Below are 21,205 nucleotides of genomic sequence, written 5' to 3'. Positions count from 1 at the left end.
ATGTAATAAGAAAAAACTTAAATATTTGGTTCCACCGTGGATGAATGTGTTGATTGCAAGAGTTATAAGTGGAATGAGCTTCGGCCACTGGTTTAAATCTCCCTGTACAAAAATTTAAGAGAATTCTTTATAATACTGTGGAATGTTTCCACTACACTCAAAGTTTTGTGATCGTACGCAAGACAAAATTTTAATTCAAAGTTGTAAAGCTTCGCTAAATTTGGGGTCTCTTTGCGTTATGTACAGGGTGTCGGTCTAAATATAGGTATGTAAAAGCTCCATATTTAAGGATGATCATATGAAAAGTTCTTCGATTTCTTCAGCTGTAATTTTATATATAACCTTTGTAACACAGAAAAACATTGACATTTCAATGGCGACAAGTATGTGTTTAAAATTTCCCTGTCCAACAGGTACCTTTCCTAACGAGTCCTACTGCCACGCAGTAGCAATACCTAAAGTAAGATGATGTAGTAATTGCCCAGATAGCTTAGTTGGTAACTTTTTAAGTTTCTGACAGAGAGTGCATATCCTTATTTTGTCTGCTATATATGCTTTCATATTGGGAAATAATGTTTCCGCAATACCGATCGGTAAGTTTTGATATACTCGAAATGAGGTAGAAAAGTGTTATTGTAGATTCCACCGAACCATTTGTTTAGGAAAGATTTTGCTATATAACAAAGCAAATATAACAGTCCCAATTGAAGATGTTAGTGTGTCCTATATAATAGTCCATCCTTAAGACAGAAATATTTCGCTCCACGGACTGTTGACATTCTATTGGGTTCCTTATTTTCTAGAACAGTGATGTTATCCGAAAATGAAGTGCCCTTCCTTTGTTCTTTAACAAGATTAGGTAGTGGCATAGTTTGGTAAATTTGAAGGATGTGCTCCAATGAGTGAGATGCAAAAGTTTAGCGTCCTCAGTGTAAGAAAAATTGTCACTTTCGTGCTCTTCGTCGCGTTGTATGTGCTTTTTTTGTTCTAAACGGCTAAAAATATCTGCAGGATGCTGCAAATTTTCAATATGATGTGTTCCAAAATTGTAATCTGCTTAGAATATCTTTTAACGAGTGGATTTTTCCACACTGTCGGCCTGAGTGTTTAATGATCTCAAGCACTTAGCATCAATAAATAGCGTGAATCTTCTATTTAGCAAAAACTATCGAAATTTTCTACGAACATATATTAAGGCATATAATTCTTTCTGCCAAATTGAAGCCTTACGTTCACTCTTAGTAAAGCGTCTGCTGCAGTAAGAAACGATACTTTCCTGTTTAGTTTTAGGATCATAACAAGCCAAAATTCCACCTGCCGATATAGATTATGCATCTGCGTATAAACGAATTTCCACATGATGGGTCGCAATGAAATAAGGATGGGACCTACATTATATCTGTTTTATGTTTCTCGAATAATTCGTCATACTGTGATGTCTACTTCAATTTTGAATTCTTTTCTAAAAGAACTTGAAACGGCTCCACTTTCTCAGTAAAATTTTTGATATGGGCTCTCAAATAAGAGCAAAGTCCGAGAAAACTTTTTAAGGCTACTTTAGAAGTTGTTTTTCTTTAATTCCGTTGGGAGAAATTTTGATTTCTTTACCATTGACTTGAAATCCTAGGACGCCTAATTCTGAGTACAACAAGTGGGTCTTGTTTAGACTAGCGCTAAAAGAATGTTTACGTAGTCTCTTGAAGAGTAGTTCCAAGTTCGATAATTGCTGCTTCCAATTTTTGCTCCCTATTATGACATAATCAGCGAACGCAGTAATACGAAGTGGTAAACCTTCCATAAGCATACATACTGCTAGTTAGGCTCTGGGATGACGTGGCGTAGCCCATAACACAGCATTGAAATTGATACGATTTCTTACTACGATTGACTTTTACTCATTATCACTAAACTACTTACTTGCATTTTCCATTGACAAATCATTAAAACTGTAATTTAAGTTGTTTTTTTTTCCGTGAAATTCGAAGGAAGATTTTGAAAGCACGAAAATATGTATTCTCACCTCTTGGCTACTCGTACTTTTCTCTCTTTTTATGAGTGCTAAACAGGTAGGAGACTATTTGACATGTGATTAGTGTCGTACTAAGGGTTTGGCTGCTGCATGATTATAAATTCCGTATTCAGAAGCATGTTTGTGATATCTACAACTTATATCAAAAGGTGCGAACTAAGACTTCTCTGCACGGATGCCCAAAATACATTATCTGAAAAGTAACAGAATATGCTGCATTCAATGATACTTTTTATCCTAATGTGTTGGATAGCCCTGCGGGAAAGTCGTTGCTTACTTCTTTTGATACAAGTCATGGGCGACAGTCAAAATAGTGCTCAATACTGAAATATATAACCACGCTTAGTCGAAACGCATAAAACTATGCTAATCACACGTAAAATCGTCTCTGAATATTCCTCATTCAGTATAATAATACCATAAGACATTCTAGTTGCACTTATGGCATGCCGTTTACATCTCTGCACATATCTCTGTAGATAAATAAATAGTCTTCTACCATCTGAACCGAGCATACAGTGAGCAGGTTGTGGCCATCTGGTTTATTGGATGATGAAAATATTTTATTGTGAATAATCACCTACCACATGACTCACCTTAAATTCACGCTTATTAGACACACAACTTGAGTAGGAATTACTTGGTCCTGAGATTGCTGTAACAAATAGTTATAATGTAGTACATGAATAAGAATTTTACTTTGATAACCAGCAGGTAATCACGCATTTATTACTAATCCTGATTGACCAAGAATGAAGGTAGTGTTATTGAGTGGATACTTTACACTGAATATTGATATTATCGATGCTAGATGATGTAAGGATTTTATGCTTATAATCTTTATTTGATTAATATAACTACTATAATGCAATAGAAGTGATATGTTAGTTTCAATAACAGACGTGAGTTATTTCTTTATATAATTATGAATTCTCATGTTGAAAAGAGCAATTTCTTTCAAAAAATTGGACTCAATGCTAGACCAGGCTATCTACATAACCGACAGCTGTTGGTAGATGCTCTCAGAACTGAAATGTACACTTCCCCAAAATATATTTGCGCGCCTGAATTTTTTTAAGTCCCTTAAAATTGAGAGTTAGTCAATAACGTGCTCGAAGTTCTAGGAGTCCCAGCCATTCCATGTGAACGAATACAGACATGTCTTGCATGTTCCACAACTGTGCCAGTAGGACCTTTCATGGAACTTGGATTATCTGGCAACGCTGCTTCGGTACATGTATTTAGTATCGTATATTTCATTATCTCTAAACTTTAATCGAGGTTTTCCATTTACAACTCAAAAAGTATCTGATATTTTATTGCTTTTTTTCCTGTAAAAGACATTTATGTTATAGTGGCATTGACAACACTTCCACTAAAGCGACGAATGATCCAACCACACATTTTTAACGTGAACTTCAAACTAGTTGCCTTCCAACTTCCCACCTGCTTTGTACTCTGAAGAAAGAAAAAAACTGATGCACACTACTTTTCAGTCTTCCTTCTATTCTGAATTATTTGTACAGCTTTCTCAAAATTAAAACTGCAAAGAAAATCATTAATCATTCGATGTGACAGTTAGAGAAGACAATTTAAACCAGTTTCATGATCATTCAGTTTTGAAGATAGCAAATATACTCAGAAGTGTGCCAAATATTTCAATTTTGTGTTTTACCTAACTGAACTGCTATTCTTAATAGTGAAGGAAAATGTTGACAATGATCACGACATATTTGACAAGCTACGCTTCAAAATTTTGCTATAGAAGATATTTTAAGTTTCGTATTAATCCACGATAAAGACATAACGTATCACTCAACTTCAGTAAAAGAAGTACAGATAAAACAATTAATAAAATATTTATTTCAATCTCAAAAATAATTACAGCTTTCAGACTATCGTATATACACTTTAGAAAATATAATCAACATATTTATTACTACGCGCAACTTATTGAAAAATCATCAGTGAACGCACAATTCAAAACTACATTTTTTTTATTAATCAGCACCTTATACGTCAAGTATTATTTACAAAGCTTCCTCTATTTAATACTGGCATCTTAAATTATTATTTTGGTCAAATACAATGGCATACTCATAACACAGAAGTCGTTTTAGTTACAAGATGTATTTGTACTTATTTTGCCTAGCAGCTATCTTCTACGGAGAATTTCTTTCAGTATTCCGTTCACTATATCCATAGTTTGATCATCAATTAATACTATGTCGAAAATCTCCAGAAAATGAGTTAGCCTTTCTTCTATCTGAAAGTAAAAAAGAAATATTAATAGATTAGTGAAACAAATGAGTTTCGCTTCGTATTGTGAAATCAGGGGCGTAGGACTTTTTCAACTTTTGCCCCCTCAAAAAAAAAAAAAAAAAACTGTCTTTACGAGGGAGTCACTGGCAGGAGTAGATAGTTTATTATTATTTCTCAATGATTTGCAAATTTCAAGTTTGTTTCTAACAATTTATTCGTAGAAAAGTTGGCAGCAAGATACATGTGTTCGCACAGTATGCTACGGTCAATGTTGCTGTTTGATACCGTATTGCCGGAAAAGCTTTCCTTCCTTTTATTTACTTATTGATTTATTTATATCACGCCATTATCACTGCAGTGGAATGTCTGCACTTGATGGCAATGTGTCATTTTTGCTACACAAAGATACCTTGAAACTAGTTTAAAAAAAAAAAATAAAGAGTCATCGTTTAAGTTTCTTTTTGGACAAATGTATAAAAATGTCTGTAGAAACAAACAGAAATCAGAATGGTGTTTAGAACGTTCTCAGATTAGCTTCTAATATAGATTTGCAAAGAGCAATAAAAATCAAGTTACACCCCCACATTTTGTATGACCAAATTAATGAAAAATTGATTGTTTAAAGTGTATTTTCATTTCAGTTAAATTAATGATTAGCAGTTCTTAAAATTATAAGAAAACAATTTTGAAAGACACAAGCCCATTATTATTAATACATATACCGTAATTGCGGGCTACTTGGACCCATAAGGGGCAACTTGGACCCATACCAAAAACTCGTTTAAAGTCCCATATGCAATGCAATATTGAGCGAGTTCAGAGTTAGATACGTTAGATAGGATCAAAATGGAGGCGTACACACATTGAAACTAGTTCTGTGGTAGGCTACGATTGAGCAGCATTGGTGAGAAAGGTCGTTGACCGCCAGACTTTTGTGTGGGGACACTATTTGCAAGGAAGTGGAACCAATGCAAAATAAACACATAAGTAGTTATATATAGGTTAATGAAATTGACATGGTAAACTTTCTCATATACAATAAGCTGTGTGCGTAATTGCATTATTTATGAAATATGACCTGGAAAACATGGATATTTTTCCCCACCACATATTTTGTTACCTTTATCCCACCCCATCCTTTGTTATCTTTATATATGAAAAATACAGGTCTGTTGTCACGTGTCACACAAGTAAAAACTTTTCATTGTTTCCTTAAGGATACCGGTACAAATGATACATCAATATAAAAGATTGCCTGCAGGTCGAGAATATGCTGATTTTTCATAACAGCTTGAAGAATGTTTACCAGCAATTCAGTCGAGGGAAATGTCGCAAAAAGAAACAGAAGCTCACTTCAAGATAAGTCGTTCCACCATAGAAAGAAGATTAAAGAACAGGTCAAGGCAGAATCCGGGCCATCTGAAAGTATTCACTGAGAAGAAAAATTAGCCTTCCCTAGTCATCTTGATAAAGTTTGTGATTTCGGATTCCTCGTTAATTAACTTGATTTCAGATTTATTGTGAAGTCCTATTTAGCCATGCATGGGAGAACTGTCATTGCTTTCTAAGACAATCTTCCCAGTCGAGATTGGGTGAAGTTATTTTAGAAACTGCACCTCCAGTCAACGACTAAATTCGCTGCTAATATAGATAGGGCTCGTGCAGCTGTAGAAGAAAACGTAATCAGCTATTACAGTCATTATATTTGATAGTACCTCTTAACATGTTCTCTTTGTGGTTTCCAGTAAATAAAAAGTGTTGTTCTTGGAACACCTACGTCCTACTTAGTCTCAGAGCAGATTTCAATGGTTTTCTGTAGGAAAATATGGGGGTGGGTTCAAGTAGCCCGAACGCGAGTCTTACTTGGACCCATTTTTTACAATAATCGCCTGTGCTTTCTTTTCAATATATGTAACTAAAACTGTCCTCGATATGTACAATAAAGCCTGTAGTTCCACTTAATATGAGTTATGACAATAACTTTTGAGTTTTCGTGGATGAAAACAGGCCGAAAGTACGAATTTATTGCAAAATTGGGTCCAAGTAGCCCGCATCTACGGTACATTTTTTGACGTTTTAAAAATTATGTACAGTTAAAACAACAAGAACTTGTTTTAATATCAAAATACACTTCTGATCACAAAAATCTAGACTACCGTTAGAGACTAAGTACAAAAAAAGACCCACGGTCCTTACAAATTGCCTTAGGTCCGACTCATTTATTCTGTATGTTTGTAAACCAAAAGGTTGGAAATTCAATGATAATATTACTAAATGTATGTCATAATATAGCTGAATATACAATGTACGATCAAAATACTACTAATTACAAATGCGATTATATCTCGCAAATTCGATACGAGATCTATATATTTTAAATTTGGAACAAATAAAAAAAAAGAAGAAGAAGGAGAAACAATATATACGAATAAATTACGATGGCTAACCGTCTGTTTTACGTGGTTCGTTAATTGCTTCACTGCCAATTCGAGTGTCCCCACGATATACCCTTGTTTAGTGGCCTTCTTCGGAACCATCGAAATCAGCATGATGAAAGAAATAACATTTGAAAACATTATGCTGTTTTGGAGTCACGAATGTCCAAAAGGGTTGAAGATGTCAGGAAATAAAGTAAACTTACATTATTACTCCAATGACGATATTATAAGCTTCATGACACAGTAGAACATAATAAAAAAAAAGTGTAAAACATTATTGAGCTGATATAGGTTAATACATTTTGCTGTGCATGTCATCTTTTTTCTATTTCTTTATTTAGGTCGGACCCTTAAAACAATCACTTTTTTTTCTCAGCAGCAAATCTGCTAAAGATGTTTGTAATTTATTTTTTATTGTATCGGGTATCCTAAAATGGCACCCACGGACTACAGAACGTTATTCTACAGACCAAAATAAAGCACAAAATCCTATATAATGACATGCTCTCTAGGGCCTCCTTCAGCCGCTGTAGAGGTTGAAAATTTCACAATGTGGCAACGTCGCAGACTAACTTGGGACCATCAGCATTACTCTACGAATCCATCCAACAGTTAGGTTGATATTACGATAACAAGTGATGCTTGTGTCAACGTCTATCGACTTTAACTGCCATCTAGAAAGAATCGACGTAACTATTTGATGGATTGGTAGAATTGGTTATCTGCGACGTTGCCACATAGTGTAATTTGCATCTCCTGACGAGGATGGAAAAGTATATAATTATACATGTATCTTTTCGCTTTTTATTTCGAATAGTAGAATAATGCTACGTAGTCCGTGTGTATCACACACACACACAATTATTTTAAAACAATCCCTGAGAAGTCCTCTTACAAACAAGGCCGATTTTAATGTTTTGTTTTGCCGCCCCTAGCCCGAAAAAGGTTTTAAAAATATGGTAAAATAAATTTGACCCGAGCGTTATTTGGCTATAATAGCCTATAGCACTTACGTGAAATTAAGTTATTGCGTTTTCACCATAAAAATATACGTTCGCTTCGCGGGCTGTGTAATGCCAATTCCCGTTTCTTAGTTCTATGTGGACACATTCAAAACCAGATTCATCTTAGGCAATACATATAATAGTTATTTCATTAGAAACTGCAGTTTATAATAGATTTTGCTTCAAAATACATTTATTTTTCGTAAGTTGTTCACCTGTCTCAGTTGGCCACTTCTCAATGGAACTAGGGATGTACCGATATATCGGTATCGGTGATACCGGCCACTTTTGGGTATATCGGTATGGTTTCTGCAAATGGACACCGATATCTAAAGATACATTTTCCGAACTATTTTCAATTTGTTTAATATTAACAGCGACACTTATATTTCAACGGTTTCTTTTAAAGTTGATCTAAATTATTATTAAATTGTACTATCGATTTCTTTATGCATGTGTACGCCTTTGATTTGCACTAGTCGTACTCAACTGATATTTTTAGTCCCTCGATGCCAACACAGTGGCGAAGAAAAAGCCAAAGGTCCTCAACCAGGATCATGGGCGCCCGAAGGAAATTTTCTAGGGGGGAAGGGGGCATTCTATGGTTGCTATTTTACGTCTGGTATTTAACCCAGATATGCCTACCGTCCTTTTAGAAGGACACTCTGCAATACTGACTTTAAGGCTCCCTTCTCTATGCTCTATCAATCCAATGTGCTTTCTACTGGCTTTTATGTTTACGAAAATGTTCAAGGAATTACTTGGGCGCTTTCGCTTTCTTTTGTTTCAAATATAGCTGTCGTGGTGGTCGCGTATTCTCACATGTGGTTAAAAAAATGACAGGAAGGACAGATGTCGTTCTGAGAGATAAGATTTTATAAATACTATTGAATTTATTTCATTATGGAGTGCTTGCGCTGCTTGAATAAAGATGAGGTATAATGTTCGTAATGATATTTATTTAATTTTCCTTTTAACGTTCTTGTAATTCAATTTGAATTCTCAGTGTCCTTTAAAAAGGACAGTAAGAACATAAATAGTAAAAATATTACGAAAGTCAAATATATTGTGCTTCGTGTTGTTTTTGTACAATTTTCATTTCTGCTACTATCTTTACATAACATTTAACTGCATAATGTGCAATATGATATATTTTTATTAAAGTAAGAGGATGAGGGTTCCCTTTAGCAGTCAGGATCATACTTTGAAATACAAAGCTAAATATTATTCAGTTTTACTCCTCACAGCATAATTAACTTTTTATCAGCATTATTCTATCGCAAACTAACCTAACTTTCCCTAAGAAATTTTAATTTAGATAATCAAATTGTATTTTATGGTGTACAAGGCACAAAATGTTACTAAACATATTCCTCACATCACATTGTTTTCCACTTCTTAAGTACATGTCATGTTGAACGAGTGTGATAAATCTTTCATTTCCAAAACGATAACTTAAATAACACCAATGGTATTACTATAAATATCTTCTACTTACCTGCTCATTTAAAAATCCTATTTTCAAAATCACATTCGCATCCGGTACTCCGTTTGCCATTTCACTATCTCCTACTGCATCTCCCAACACAATAACATTGTTATGACTCACAAGATTTTGAAAATAATCACTATTTTCCAGGGCTTTTTCATTCTTGTTAAACATATGAATCAGTTCACCACCTCCTTTCGGACCAAACTCAAATCCACGTTCGAAATCAATGAAATTTGATATGATTTTCATGTTGCTTAAAAGTGAATTTTGCTGAATTAATACTTCTTCCACTACGTCACCCAAACCAGCAGAAAACACTAGAACGGGAACATCAGCATCACAAAGAGAGGATAGCATTTCAACTGCACCATCCCTTGAATAGAAGAGTAAATAAACAAATTATTATCCCTTTAACAATACAGTACTTTATAAATATCTATCTCAGTAACTAATTAAATTGATGAGTGGAAAAACAGTACTAGTCCAAAAACGGTATTTTGAGATACTTACAAAAATAACTTTTGTTTGCAAATGTCATAAATATAGTCAAAATTAATGTAATGGAAACTTTTTAAAACTGTTATCCTAACCCATAAGAATGTCTTATTTGCCTATTTTTTTTTTTAACAAGTGCCAACAATTTTAAATAAAATATTAATTCTTGTGGCACATGTACTGGTTTTCCACTCAATTTCACTTAATGAACTTTTCACTGTTAATAATAAAAGTACAATATAGAAAATATTTTCTCTCTTCTATTAGTTTTAAATTATCTTCGTTTGTTGCTCTCTTCATCTATTTTATCTTCTCCATTTTCCTCTAACACCACATTTCGTAGCTCTCTATATATTTCTTCTCTAACTTCCGTAATGTCCAAGTCTCTGAACCATACAGTTCACGTCTGTGAAGTTGTCCCGCCCACCTAACGAAATTTTCTGTTTCTTATCCACATCGTTAGTTTACGTTAGTTTTGCTAAAATTATCGTAAGTTTCGAAAAAATAAAATTTTTATTCATGAAATAAATGGGCAGGCCAACTTCACGGTTCCCCACCCACAAACGAATTTCAAAAGTTTTTCATATCACATCGTTAATTTACGTTAGTTTTGCTAAAACTATCGTTAGTTCCGCAAAAATAACGATTTTATTCTAGAAATAGTTTCCCGCCAACTGTGAATTGTCATAAAATTCCAACTCATATCGTTAGTTTATCGTTAGTTTATGTTAATTTTGCTAAAATTAACGTTTGTTTTAAAAAATAACGATTTTATTCGAAAAATCAACACTGTAATCACAAACTTTCTTATTAACCCTTTAATCCGATTTTTTAAATCCCTACTTCCCTACTAATGCCCTGCTAGTAACACGTTTAAAGCTTCTGTTTATAGTATAAAGAAACCTCGATAGATGGCAGAGCAATACTGAATTTGTTAATACTCTCCGTTTTGTCAGTGCATACTCGGTATCCCGCCCACAAGCTAGGCATTTAAATGGTAAGTGCAAATTTGAGATCCCGGCTTGAAGGGTTAACACGTTGACACTTTTGTAACTCATCACACACGATTACATTACTTGGTCATAGTAAAAACATATACCGGTACGTATATTCTTGGACGACTTTACGGTTTATCAGTAGAACAGTTACATAAGAAGAATGCTCGGCTAATAAATTACCATATAGTGTTAGTGAAGAGTCAAACCTGTGCTAGCAAAACACAAGTTAACTAATTTCAACCGAGCAAGTCTAATTTTTTTAATTATCTATTTATTTATTCATTTATTTGAAATGAGACAGTGGGTGATACATGACATACACAACGTTAATTCACGGCGTATACGAGGACAATTTGATGCTACGAGGCTGACACGCACACCTACACAATCAAGTGAAATAGTGCTTTTTATTATGTGTAAAGCACAGATTGAGCTATGGCTAAACTGATTTTATATTAGTCTGATTCCATTATTGATACAACCATTGTGATCACAGACCAGACGACCAGAAACCAAGAGGAAATTCAAAGATCGGGGTCCAAGACGTAAGCACGAAACGAAGTCTCATAAGAAGGTAGTGAACGACCAAAGGAGACTCGTCTACCTGAAATGCAGCCGTCGAGATACGAAGGAAAGACTTCAATAAACCACAGTAGAAAGAATTATAACTAATGTAGTGTAGTGTCGGGGATTCACGTCAAGGGGATCATATGGAGTCTCAAAAGTCCCCTAACATTGGGTAACTCTATTGTTATTATCAGAGTTACAACAAAATATAAGAGGGAAAACAGTCTCCAAATGTGATGTTTTCAATCTAAAGTGAAGGATTTTTTTTTATTTTTTTTTTTTTTAAATTGGACGAGTCGTTTGGGCTATACAGTCTTTATGCGCCCAATGTTAAGTAAAAATGTAACGTTGCCATATACCTTGATCCATAAGTGAATGAAGTTACTGTCTTTTCGCTAACGTGTCAATGGTCATCCCCCATTCACTTTATGTAGTGGATCCAGGAAAATGGTAACGTTGCATTTTCATTTAACATTGGGTGCATAAAGAGTGTGCAGCCCAAACGGCTCCTCCGATTAAAAAAAAAAAAAAAAAAAAAAAACCTTTAGATTGAAAACATCATGTTTGGAGAAGGTTTCTCCTCCTACATTTTCCTGTAACTCTCATAATAAAGAGTTACCCAATGCCAAGGGACTTCTAAGACACCCTGTATATGTATATATTGGATTATTCAAGGATGAAACAAGACTATAATAAGGCTTTTAAAATTTCAATCCCCCATTACAATCGAGAGCCTATCTCATCCACTTATTTATCGACTCTGTCTGTCATCACATCGGAGCAATAATCACCGTGCTATTTTCCATCATTAGACGGAATAAAACAGGTTATGGATTTTACTTTCTACTGTTTTTATCAATATCATGATAACTTAGAATATATTTATAGTTTGTTCTTTCGTGATTAATGAACACTATTATTTATTTAGAGAAAATCAATTATCTTGTTATTGTGAAGGAGTTACAAAATGAGAAGGGTCTCATACAATCAGATTCTCCGACAGTTTTACATACACGTTCCGACAGAATAATTCCTTTCATCTGATCAGAAAGCTAAATAATAATAATAATAATAATAATAATAATAATAATAATAATAATAATAACGAAGTACAGCAAAAATAATGAAACAACGAATTGGGGATACGGTGGCTCAGTGATTGAGCGCTTACCTCTGGTGCATGGGGTCTGGTTCGATTCCCGACCAACCAAGTTTGTGATGGACAACGTTGGGCCTTCTCGAGATATCTCGTTTCATCATACACTCTCATTCTGTCAATTCTTCCATTATCATTCATTAGCCATCCGTCTCCCTTAACCTAACGGGTATAATTGTGGGACTTTAAACTGAAAGACTTCATTTCATTTCATTAAAACAGGAAATTGCTTTGTATTATGGAAACTTACTAACCATACTGCTACATACTATTGTACGTTATTCTTCAATGGGAAATCGCAAGTAATTGTATTATGATACATTTATCACATATTGTGAGGTAGTCATCTTCACTTTTGCGTATTTATTGGTATTATGGAGTAAAATGAATGCAAGAGGGATTTAATTTAAAATAGAAACAACGCTGTTTCCTTCTATTTTGTCTTTTGTTTCTCTGGTAACCTATTCACCTCCCTTTGTCCTTCCTGTATTCCACTATAGTATATTTATTGGGATATCATAGAGTTTAGTGTTTTCTTAATTTAAGTGATTTAGTAATATGGTTTGAGTCTTTTGTCAATATTTCATGTGATTGCTATACTTGTATTTGATTGGTTGTTTATCCTTCCGATGAAGGAGCCATGAAAACAAGTGGTTGGGCCCATCACTTGTTCTCTTCGCTAGGTATGTGTAATACCATATTTAGTATTATGTGTATTATATTTTATTTGTGAATTTAAAAATCATATTCTTGTTGTTACGTGAGTATATAAAAATATGTAGATAGAAAATTGCTGAATTGTCTACTTGAACCATCAGTTCGATTATTATTATTGTATTACAGTGATATAAGTAATTATATTTTAAAAATGGTTCGCATTAAATATGACTTGTTATAAGGCACGAGCCATCTTGGAATTTCACTTCATACATGTGCCTGATGCATTTTCCAGTAATATATATATATATATATATATATATATATATATATATATATATATATATATATATGTTATGGTTTTGCATGAATCTAATTTATTTAAATCTAGTGGTCGAAATAATTTTTTTTTCAAAATCAGACAAAATTTTTCGAACTTTACAAATTCGTTGTTCTATTCAACGTTGCATATTTTTTAAAATTATTTTTGTTTAATAAAAATAAAATTTGTTAATGTTATCTAAATTGCTTTTGTGTCGTTTATCAAGTAGTATAAGTACGTTCCTGTAACATTTGAAGACATATTATTATTTGTTGGACTTAAGCATACCATTCTTTCTCAGTAACCTTCATTTTTACGTGCGCTAAGCGGCGTTGTGAACAACATACCGGGCCGGGAAACTCTTCTCGGAGGGGCTACTTGTTTGAATAGTAGGAGGGGAACATAATGCTATCTTTCCTGATTTTCAAACAATTAGTTTTTCTGCGATGGGACGGTAATGGCAACATTACCCACCTTGGCTGTTACAATATACAATGGAAAATGCATAAAAATTAGGGTAAAGATTCTTCGTAACAACGACATATCAAAAAAATTAATTTAAGCCCTTAATTTTAATCTAAGGTCAATTATTTTAAGAGCTCGTTGATCGTTCTTACATTATTTGGTATAATAAATTTCTTCCTTTTGTCTACAGAATAGACATTGTCAAAAATGAATACGTAACCTTTATTTAAAAAACTGAACAAATCCAAACAATTCTAGTTAAAATTAACAAAAAATTGGCTACTTACCAATGAATCCTCCCTTGAAAAATTTAATGATTTTGACGTTTCGGAACTCTCAGCTGGTCCCTTCCTCAGTGGCAAGGTAAAAAGGATTAAAACGGAAAGGAGATAAAAGGAGTAAAAACAGGAATACATACAAAAGTAACGTAGAAAAAAAAAGATCCTGAGATGAAAACCAGAGTGAAAAAAAAATGAACTGAATAAAAAAGATGTTTTTCATCTGAGGATCTCTTTCTCTTTCTTTGTACGTTAATTTTATATAGTGGTATGTATTCCTGTTTTTACTCCTTTTATCTCCTTTCCGTTTTAATCCTTTTTACCTTGCCACTGAGGAAGGAACCAGCTGAGAGTTCCGAAACGTCAAAATCTTTAAATTTTTCAAGGGAGGATTCATTGGTAAGTAGCCAATTTTTTGTTAATTTTGAATATCCCCCCATGCGCCCATGTAATTATAATTTTAGTTAAAGTTTAGGTTTTTCCCCAAGTTTTTCAGGTTCATTCTAATTCCAGGTCAGTAGATACCATGAAATATACAGGGTAGTAAATATAACAATTGTGACTGGACTGGATTAGTGGCAGACTCAGTGGGGAACCATCTCTTTTGAAAGCAAAACAACGTGGTAAGGAACAGCACACATTGTGACGGTTGATTTTATTGTATCATGCTCTGTGCGCCCGTCAACTGCACGGGATTCAAGCGCTGGACATCGTTCGAAGCTCACCTTAATATTATGCTCCGTCTTTCATAACCACAAAAACGCAAAACTCAAAACAACTATTTCAATGGACTGCACTGGATTAGCAGAGATTATGATTTTGTTCATGCAGCAACCATCTCTCAACTTTCTTAAAGCCATAGAATGAACTAGCGTCAATTACCTGCTTCGTTGGGTTAAAATAATGAAAATTAGTAATATGTTCCATTAGTCAAGTCACTTTTTACTATTATTGAAGCGTTCTGATATCGGTCATTTTCGATCATTTTTATGTATCTCCCCTCTCCGTCCCATAAGTTGCGGGGCTGAATTTGAATTTAAACGGCATCGGAAGTGTCACTGTTCATCTCAGTGACCTCAAAAACTATGGATTCCACACTATCACCGGTTATTTCGATCATTTTTAAATATCTTCCCCTCCCCAAGTTGTGGGGCTGAATTTGCATTTAAACGCCATCGGAAGTCTCACTGTTCATCTCAGCGACCCCGAAAACTATGGATTCGGCACTAATATATAGATCATTTTTAAATATCTTCCCCTCCCCTAAGTTGCATCGTCAAAGCGAAATCATAAAAGCATTCCAGACCCGAACCTCATCTGTGCTGAAAATTTGATCGAGATCGGTCGGGTAGTTCAACCGTTATTAAGTCACAAAATGCAGTCACTTTAATTTTTATATACAGGGTGTTTCAGGAGGAAGGGGCAATACTTTGCGAAATGGTAGTATGGGTGATTCTAAGCAAGAAGGTTAATATGAACATTGGTTCTTATCTCAACGGTTTGAGAGTTACAGGTTGTGAACTATTTTTCACTATGTTGCGTACTGTTCAGCCTGAAATTCTTCTTCAGAGGTGAGACATAGCATATTTGAAAGGTAATGGAATGGCCTTTCCAACGGTATGCAACATGTGACAGTGTTGCCTTTGGAAGGGAAACTATTGAAGGAAATTTGAAAAAGTTAAGTTTATTTACAGAAATTGGATGCCGACACTGATTCCCAAATATCCCTCAATAACTTCTCTTCCAAAGACATCACTGCCATATATTGCATATCGTTGGAAAGATCATTCCATCACCTTTCAACTCCGCTATATCCCACCTCTGTACTTGTAGAATAACTACAGGGTGAACAATATGGAATATAAAGTCAAAAATGGTTCACAATCTGTAACTCTCAAATCGTTGAGATTAGGGTTTATGTTCATGTGAACGTTTTTGCTTACAATCATCCATACTACCATTTTCCAAAGTACTATTGCCCCTTCCTCCTGGAACACTCTATACATAGATGAGTTTGTTGCAGTGCCCTAGGCATAAGTTCGTCAAAAAGGCGTTCAAGCTCCCAGTTCATTTAATTTCAACCATTTATATAGAGATCTTAATATGGTAAATGTTTACTTTTGCGTTGTATCTTGTTCAAGAGGAGATTAAAACCCCGAAATAACCCCCTATGAACATCAGTTGGTAGTTGTTACAATAATGGAATACTAATTTTTTAATTACCTTCCTAGTTATCATTGGAACCAAGAAAAGCAGAAACTCACCTAAGACGAACATCAGCCTGCTTGACTGCCATAGTGATGTCTTCTCGTGTCATAGTGCTGTCTTTCAATAAGGCATTAGATTTCGTATACCATTCATACATGTGCGGAATCTTTTCTTCGACACTCATATTAGTATCTATTTCAATGGGATGGTAATGTTTATACAATACTGCACTTTTGTCTTTGTACGACTGCGGAAGGTTCGGACACATATAAAATATACCTGAAAAGCAGATCCACAATCAGTTGGAAATAAGTAGCAGTGTCATGTGTACACCACACGATGGAGTTTGGTTTGTATGGTGTGATATTTTGTTAATTAATATTGAAACCAGAACGTGGTTGTACATTTCTAACACTTATGATTTTAGTACAGAGATGGAATATACTCTTGGGATGCTTAATTTATTGCAGGAAACCACTTTTCGCTATCTATTATCGTTTTCAGTCTACGGCGATCAACGTTAAAACCAGTAGTTTTTTTATTTCTATCACTTCTGGTTTGAATACAAGGTTAAGAGAGAAGATGGTACCTATTCTTCGAACGCTAAATCAAATCCAAAAATTTCACTTCTCACTATCCCTTATCATTTTTGCTGTTAATGTAGATTTATACTGAAACCGGAAATTGTGTGGATTTATATTCCGGTTTTTATTTCCGTCCGAAATGTATTTTTGGGACGTTTAATCGATTGTAGACATCACTTTCTCGCTGTCTTTTTACAGTTTTTGCTCTAAAGAGATCAACGTTAAAATCGATTTCTACCACTTCCAGTAAGTTCCTTTCCTAACTTTTGACCCTCTAACTAACTAACTACACTACGGTCTTATGGAACCTGGGGGTTCAGTGTTGCCACAGTCCTAGCTCTGAAGTGGGCTGAAAAATAGTACCAAATTAAAACAAAAAGGTCTGAATTCATTATTTTATACCAGTGCAATACATGGCTCTATAAGACAAAACTAAAAGAGGTAAAATTCTAGAACACTCCTTCCCCCCTTGCAAGAGTCAAATCGAGAAAGTGCCCTTTTTAAAAATTACTTAAAAGAAAAAAAAAATCCAAATAGGAGAATCCCGAACAACCGTGGAAGTAGATGAAACTTTTCTCACACGTAGGAAGTATGACAGAGGCCGCAAATTAAAAGGGAAAACGATTATCTTCGGTATATATTGTAAGGAAACCAAACGCGCCTCTATTTTAAAGTGATCAATAAACAAAACCAATCATGATTAATAAATATATATAACGAGGAACAAATCAATCATCTCTGAGTTCGTATGTAAACAGTACGTTATAATAAAATATTAAAATACAAATTATTACACCTTATTCTCGCTTATTTCACGACCGGAGGAGGATAATAGACTGTAAGAAGAATATAAGTTAGGTAAACTGACATTTGTAAAAAATGTAAAACTCGTCCAGCGCCTAGAACCTTCCCTGAAAGACATCACAAGAAAGAGATATTGAAAAAGTCTTACTGACACTTTTGCAAATGTGACAAGTATTTGTTAGATGGTACTGAATTGGGTAGAATTGTACCAACTTTTTCACAAAAGGGACTGATAATACCAGCGTGGTACCAACGGGCCTATGAATGACAAAACGGGCTGAATTCGGTACAATTGTACCAAGTGTGGCAACCCTGTGGAGGTTCAATGCAGCGTTCACAAAAGCTCTCCACTGACTTCTGTCCTCAGCCAACTGGATCCAGTTTCTATTTTGCATTCATATTTCTGCGAGATCCATCTTAATAGTCTTCCCACCTGCGCCTAGGTCTTCCTAATGGTCGTTTTCTAATTCGACTTCCAGTTAGAACTTTGAAAGCGTTCCTACTTTCTTCCATTCTGGCTACATGACCTGCCCACCTGAGCCTTCTAGATTTGATGAGCCTAACAATGTTTGGTAAACGGTATAAATTATGCAGTTTCCGCCATTCCCGTTCCTCTTGGGTCCGAATATTCGTCTCAGGATCTTGTTCTCAACTACTTTCAGTCTACGTTCTTCCCTTAGAGTAAGCGACCATGTTTCGCAACCATACAGCACAATAGGCATGATTTCACCATCTACAACCAGTCAAAATTGATGATGATTCATCAAGTTTTGTCTCACGGATTGACACACACGTAAACATACGAACAGACAGGTAAACAGACCAAACTCCTTAAAAATTAATTAATTAAATTGACCAGCTAAAATCAAGATAGGAAAATAAGTAATTACTTACAGAGAGAAACTAAAAAATAATTAATGACTATAAATTTTGCAATTATTGTTATTATTGTTATTGTTATTATTATTATTATTATTTCCTTGTAAGTTAAACCTGTACAGTGTCGATACTTCCTTCCAACAAAACTGGGTTACTAAAAAGCACATCTTATCACTTCTTAGACAGACATCCTGTACTTTTATGCATACGACTGGATAATGTTAAAATCAAATAAATATATAAATAAATAAATAACCTGATTCCTTTTAGTTGTCATTTCTTGCAGTGATGATCATTCGCTATAGCACTAAAAACGACTTTTTTTTTAAATTTTAATTTTAAATAGCAAACTACATTTCTGTACAAACTTCAAGGTTCCAATATGCTTACATTATGTCACTCACACATCGTAGGAATTACGTAAAGACTTTTTTTTTTTTAAAGTGGTAATATTTAGAAGTAAAGTATATCTGTACTAAGAACTTAATAAAAATTAACTAAAAATTAGTTCGACGTTGAACGTATACACATTCGTTGTGTTTTTAACAGAAGTTTGAACCAAAATGTAATTTACCAAGAAAGCAAGCTTTTCTTTTCAGTACTATACAAAATAATTCTCAACGTACGAAACGTCAATAAAAAGGAATCGGATTCTTCTCCGGTTTTTGGGTTCACCATTATCTAGCTTTGCACATAGAAGTGCAACATTAATAGAACAAAACTGACCAAAGCACCGAATATATATTATTAATACTTGTATTAATAGTTTCGGCACTGTAACAACGCCTTCATCAGACACATTATGAAAGACCAATCTAAGAATAACACTTAAATATAAACAGGAAATGAAAGGTAGAGACGTCCACACTTTCTAGAGCTAAATTAATTTGTTTCCTTCACTGTTTACATCTATCTCTACAAACCGTAAATTTCTAATTAGGTGGAAAATGTAAATTTTTAATGATACACAAAGCGCGAAAATTTTGATGCCTGGACCGAGACTCAAACCCGGTAACCATTACACTACCTAGTCTGCTCCCAGAATAACTTCATCCTTGAAGTCGGTGTTCCTTCACCCACACCACATAGCTTGTACCATATCCTTGTCCAGTCAATCCAGTGTCCATATACAGAACCTCTGACAGTTGTAGTATTTATATTAATGAAAGGAGAAAAGAACCGATTTTCACACACCAAATTCTCTGTACACAAAGAGTGAAAATATGAATGAGTGGACCGGACTCGAACTCGGGACCCTCAGCGTACCGTGCTGATGCGCTAACCACTATGCTTATCCAGTCGTTTGTGTACCATTGAATTTGCACCTACAGAGGATTTGGTATGCTAAAAATGGTTGTTTTTACCTTTCATTAATATAATGAAAATACATACAAACTCGTTTAGTACCAGGACTATATGAAACGTGGACCTACAGTTTAACGTGAAATCCTAACCACGTACGCTCCCATTGAAGACCGAACCGGAGTCTTCCGAGTTGAATGCAAATATGCAAACCAGAAATGCAACCTCATTGAAAAAAAAAAAATCAAATATTAAATATCAACTTTAAGTTTCTTGGATTTGAGGCTTTAATAACATTTTGTTCTAGGACTCATTAATACATCAGTGAATTTCGCGTTCTTATATACGTATATTATGTAATTAGTTTTGGGAGCTATTTGTATGAATATTACTACTGATATCTACCTCTTTTTTTTCCCCCACAATGTTTCACCTTTTCTTACACTTTTTAAAAACAAAACTTTTGCATCTAAAATTCCTAAATCTAATAATACCCAAACAAGTATAAAATAAGCACTTTCAGTAAACCCTTCATCAGAGCGCTTTTCCTAAAGGGCTCGTGTTGTACTTTTTTTTTTCTTTCTTTAAGTACTGTGATTGTTTGCACTATTTTGAGGTAACCACTATATTTTCTATACCCACTTATGGATCCCTTTGTTTCAACCACGCTCTCTCTCTCTTCCTCCCCATATATATATATATATATATATATATATATATATATATGTGTGTGTGTGTGTGTGTGTGTGTATGTGTGTGTTTGTAATGCTACTTACCATAGCTAGTTGGACACTTGTTTCCATTATGGTGTTGTTTGGTTAGTGTCATATCAAAATCCGTGATCACCTTGAAAACAAACAAATATCACTTTTAACAAATATTTCAGATTACAAACAAAAACAAATGCGAGAAGAATATTTAAATTGCACGAATTCAATCACAGCAGCAATCAGTATAAATAAAGTGAACATATTGATCTTTTAGTTTAAGATCCAACGATTACGCCCTTTACACTAAGGCAGACGCATGATAGAAGCAAGTGAACCATTGTGGTAGAACTAGTGGAATAAAATGTGGGAGAAAATGAGTGTGTCCTGAGAAAACCCACGGACACGATGTTGTCCACCACAAACTTACCTGGCCGGGGATCGAACATGGACCTCACGCACCAGAGGTAATGAACATAACGATGTTTGACGGCCAACTTCTAGACCGCTACATCGAATTTGATAATTAGTGGCACATGAGTGGACCACAGCCTATTT

The 21,205-nt window shown here is 34.5% G+C and overlaps 1 protein-coding gene across 2 annotated transcripts in view; it reads right to left on the bottom strand.

Moving 5' to 3' along the window:
* Positions 1 to 3,872: 3,872 nt before the first annotated feature.
* Positions 3,873 to 21,205, bottom strand: part of cN-IIIB (cytosolic 5'-nucleotidase IIIB) — a 36,366-nt gene continuing 19,033 nt past the window's right edge. For both annotated transcript variants that reach the window (XM_081746649.1, XM_081746648.1), the window contains exons 3-6: positions 20,717 to 20,786; positions 16,428 to 16,650; positions 9,232 to 9,598; positions 3,873 to 4,295 (exon numbers count right to left, since the gene is read on the bottom strand). In XM_081746649.1, the coding sequence (XP_081602775.1) occupies positions 4,185 to 4,295; positions 9,232 to 9,598; positions 16,428 to 16,650; positions 20,717 to 20,768 (753 nt within the window). In that variant the 5' untranslated portion in view covers positions 20,769 to 20,786 and the 3' untranslated portion in view covers positions 3,873 to 4,184. The remainder of the gene's footprint in view (positions 4,296 to 9,231; positions 9,599 to 16,427; positions 16,651 to 20,716; positions 20,787 to 21,205) is intronic.

This window comes from Thermobia domestica, chromosome 18 (genome assembly GCF_964235325.1).
Source record: "Thermobia domestica chromosome 18, izTheDome1.hap1.1, whole genome shotgun sequence".
Classification (NCBI taxonomy): Eukaryota; Metazoa; Arthropoda; class Insecta; order Zygentoma; family Lepismatidae; genus Thermobia; species Thermobia domestica.
Note: the sequence above shows the minus strand (reverse complement) of the source record. Positions and strands in the feature narration are given on the sequence as shown.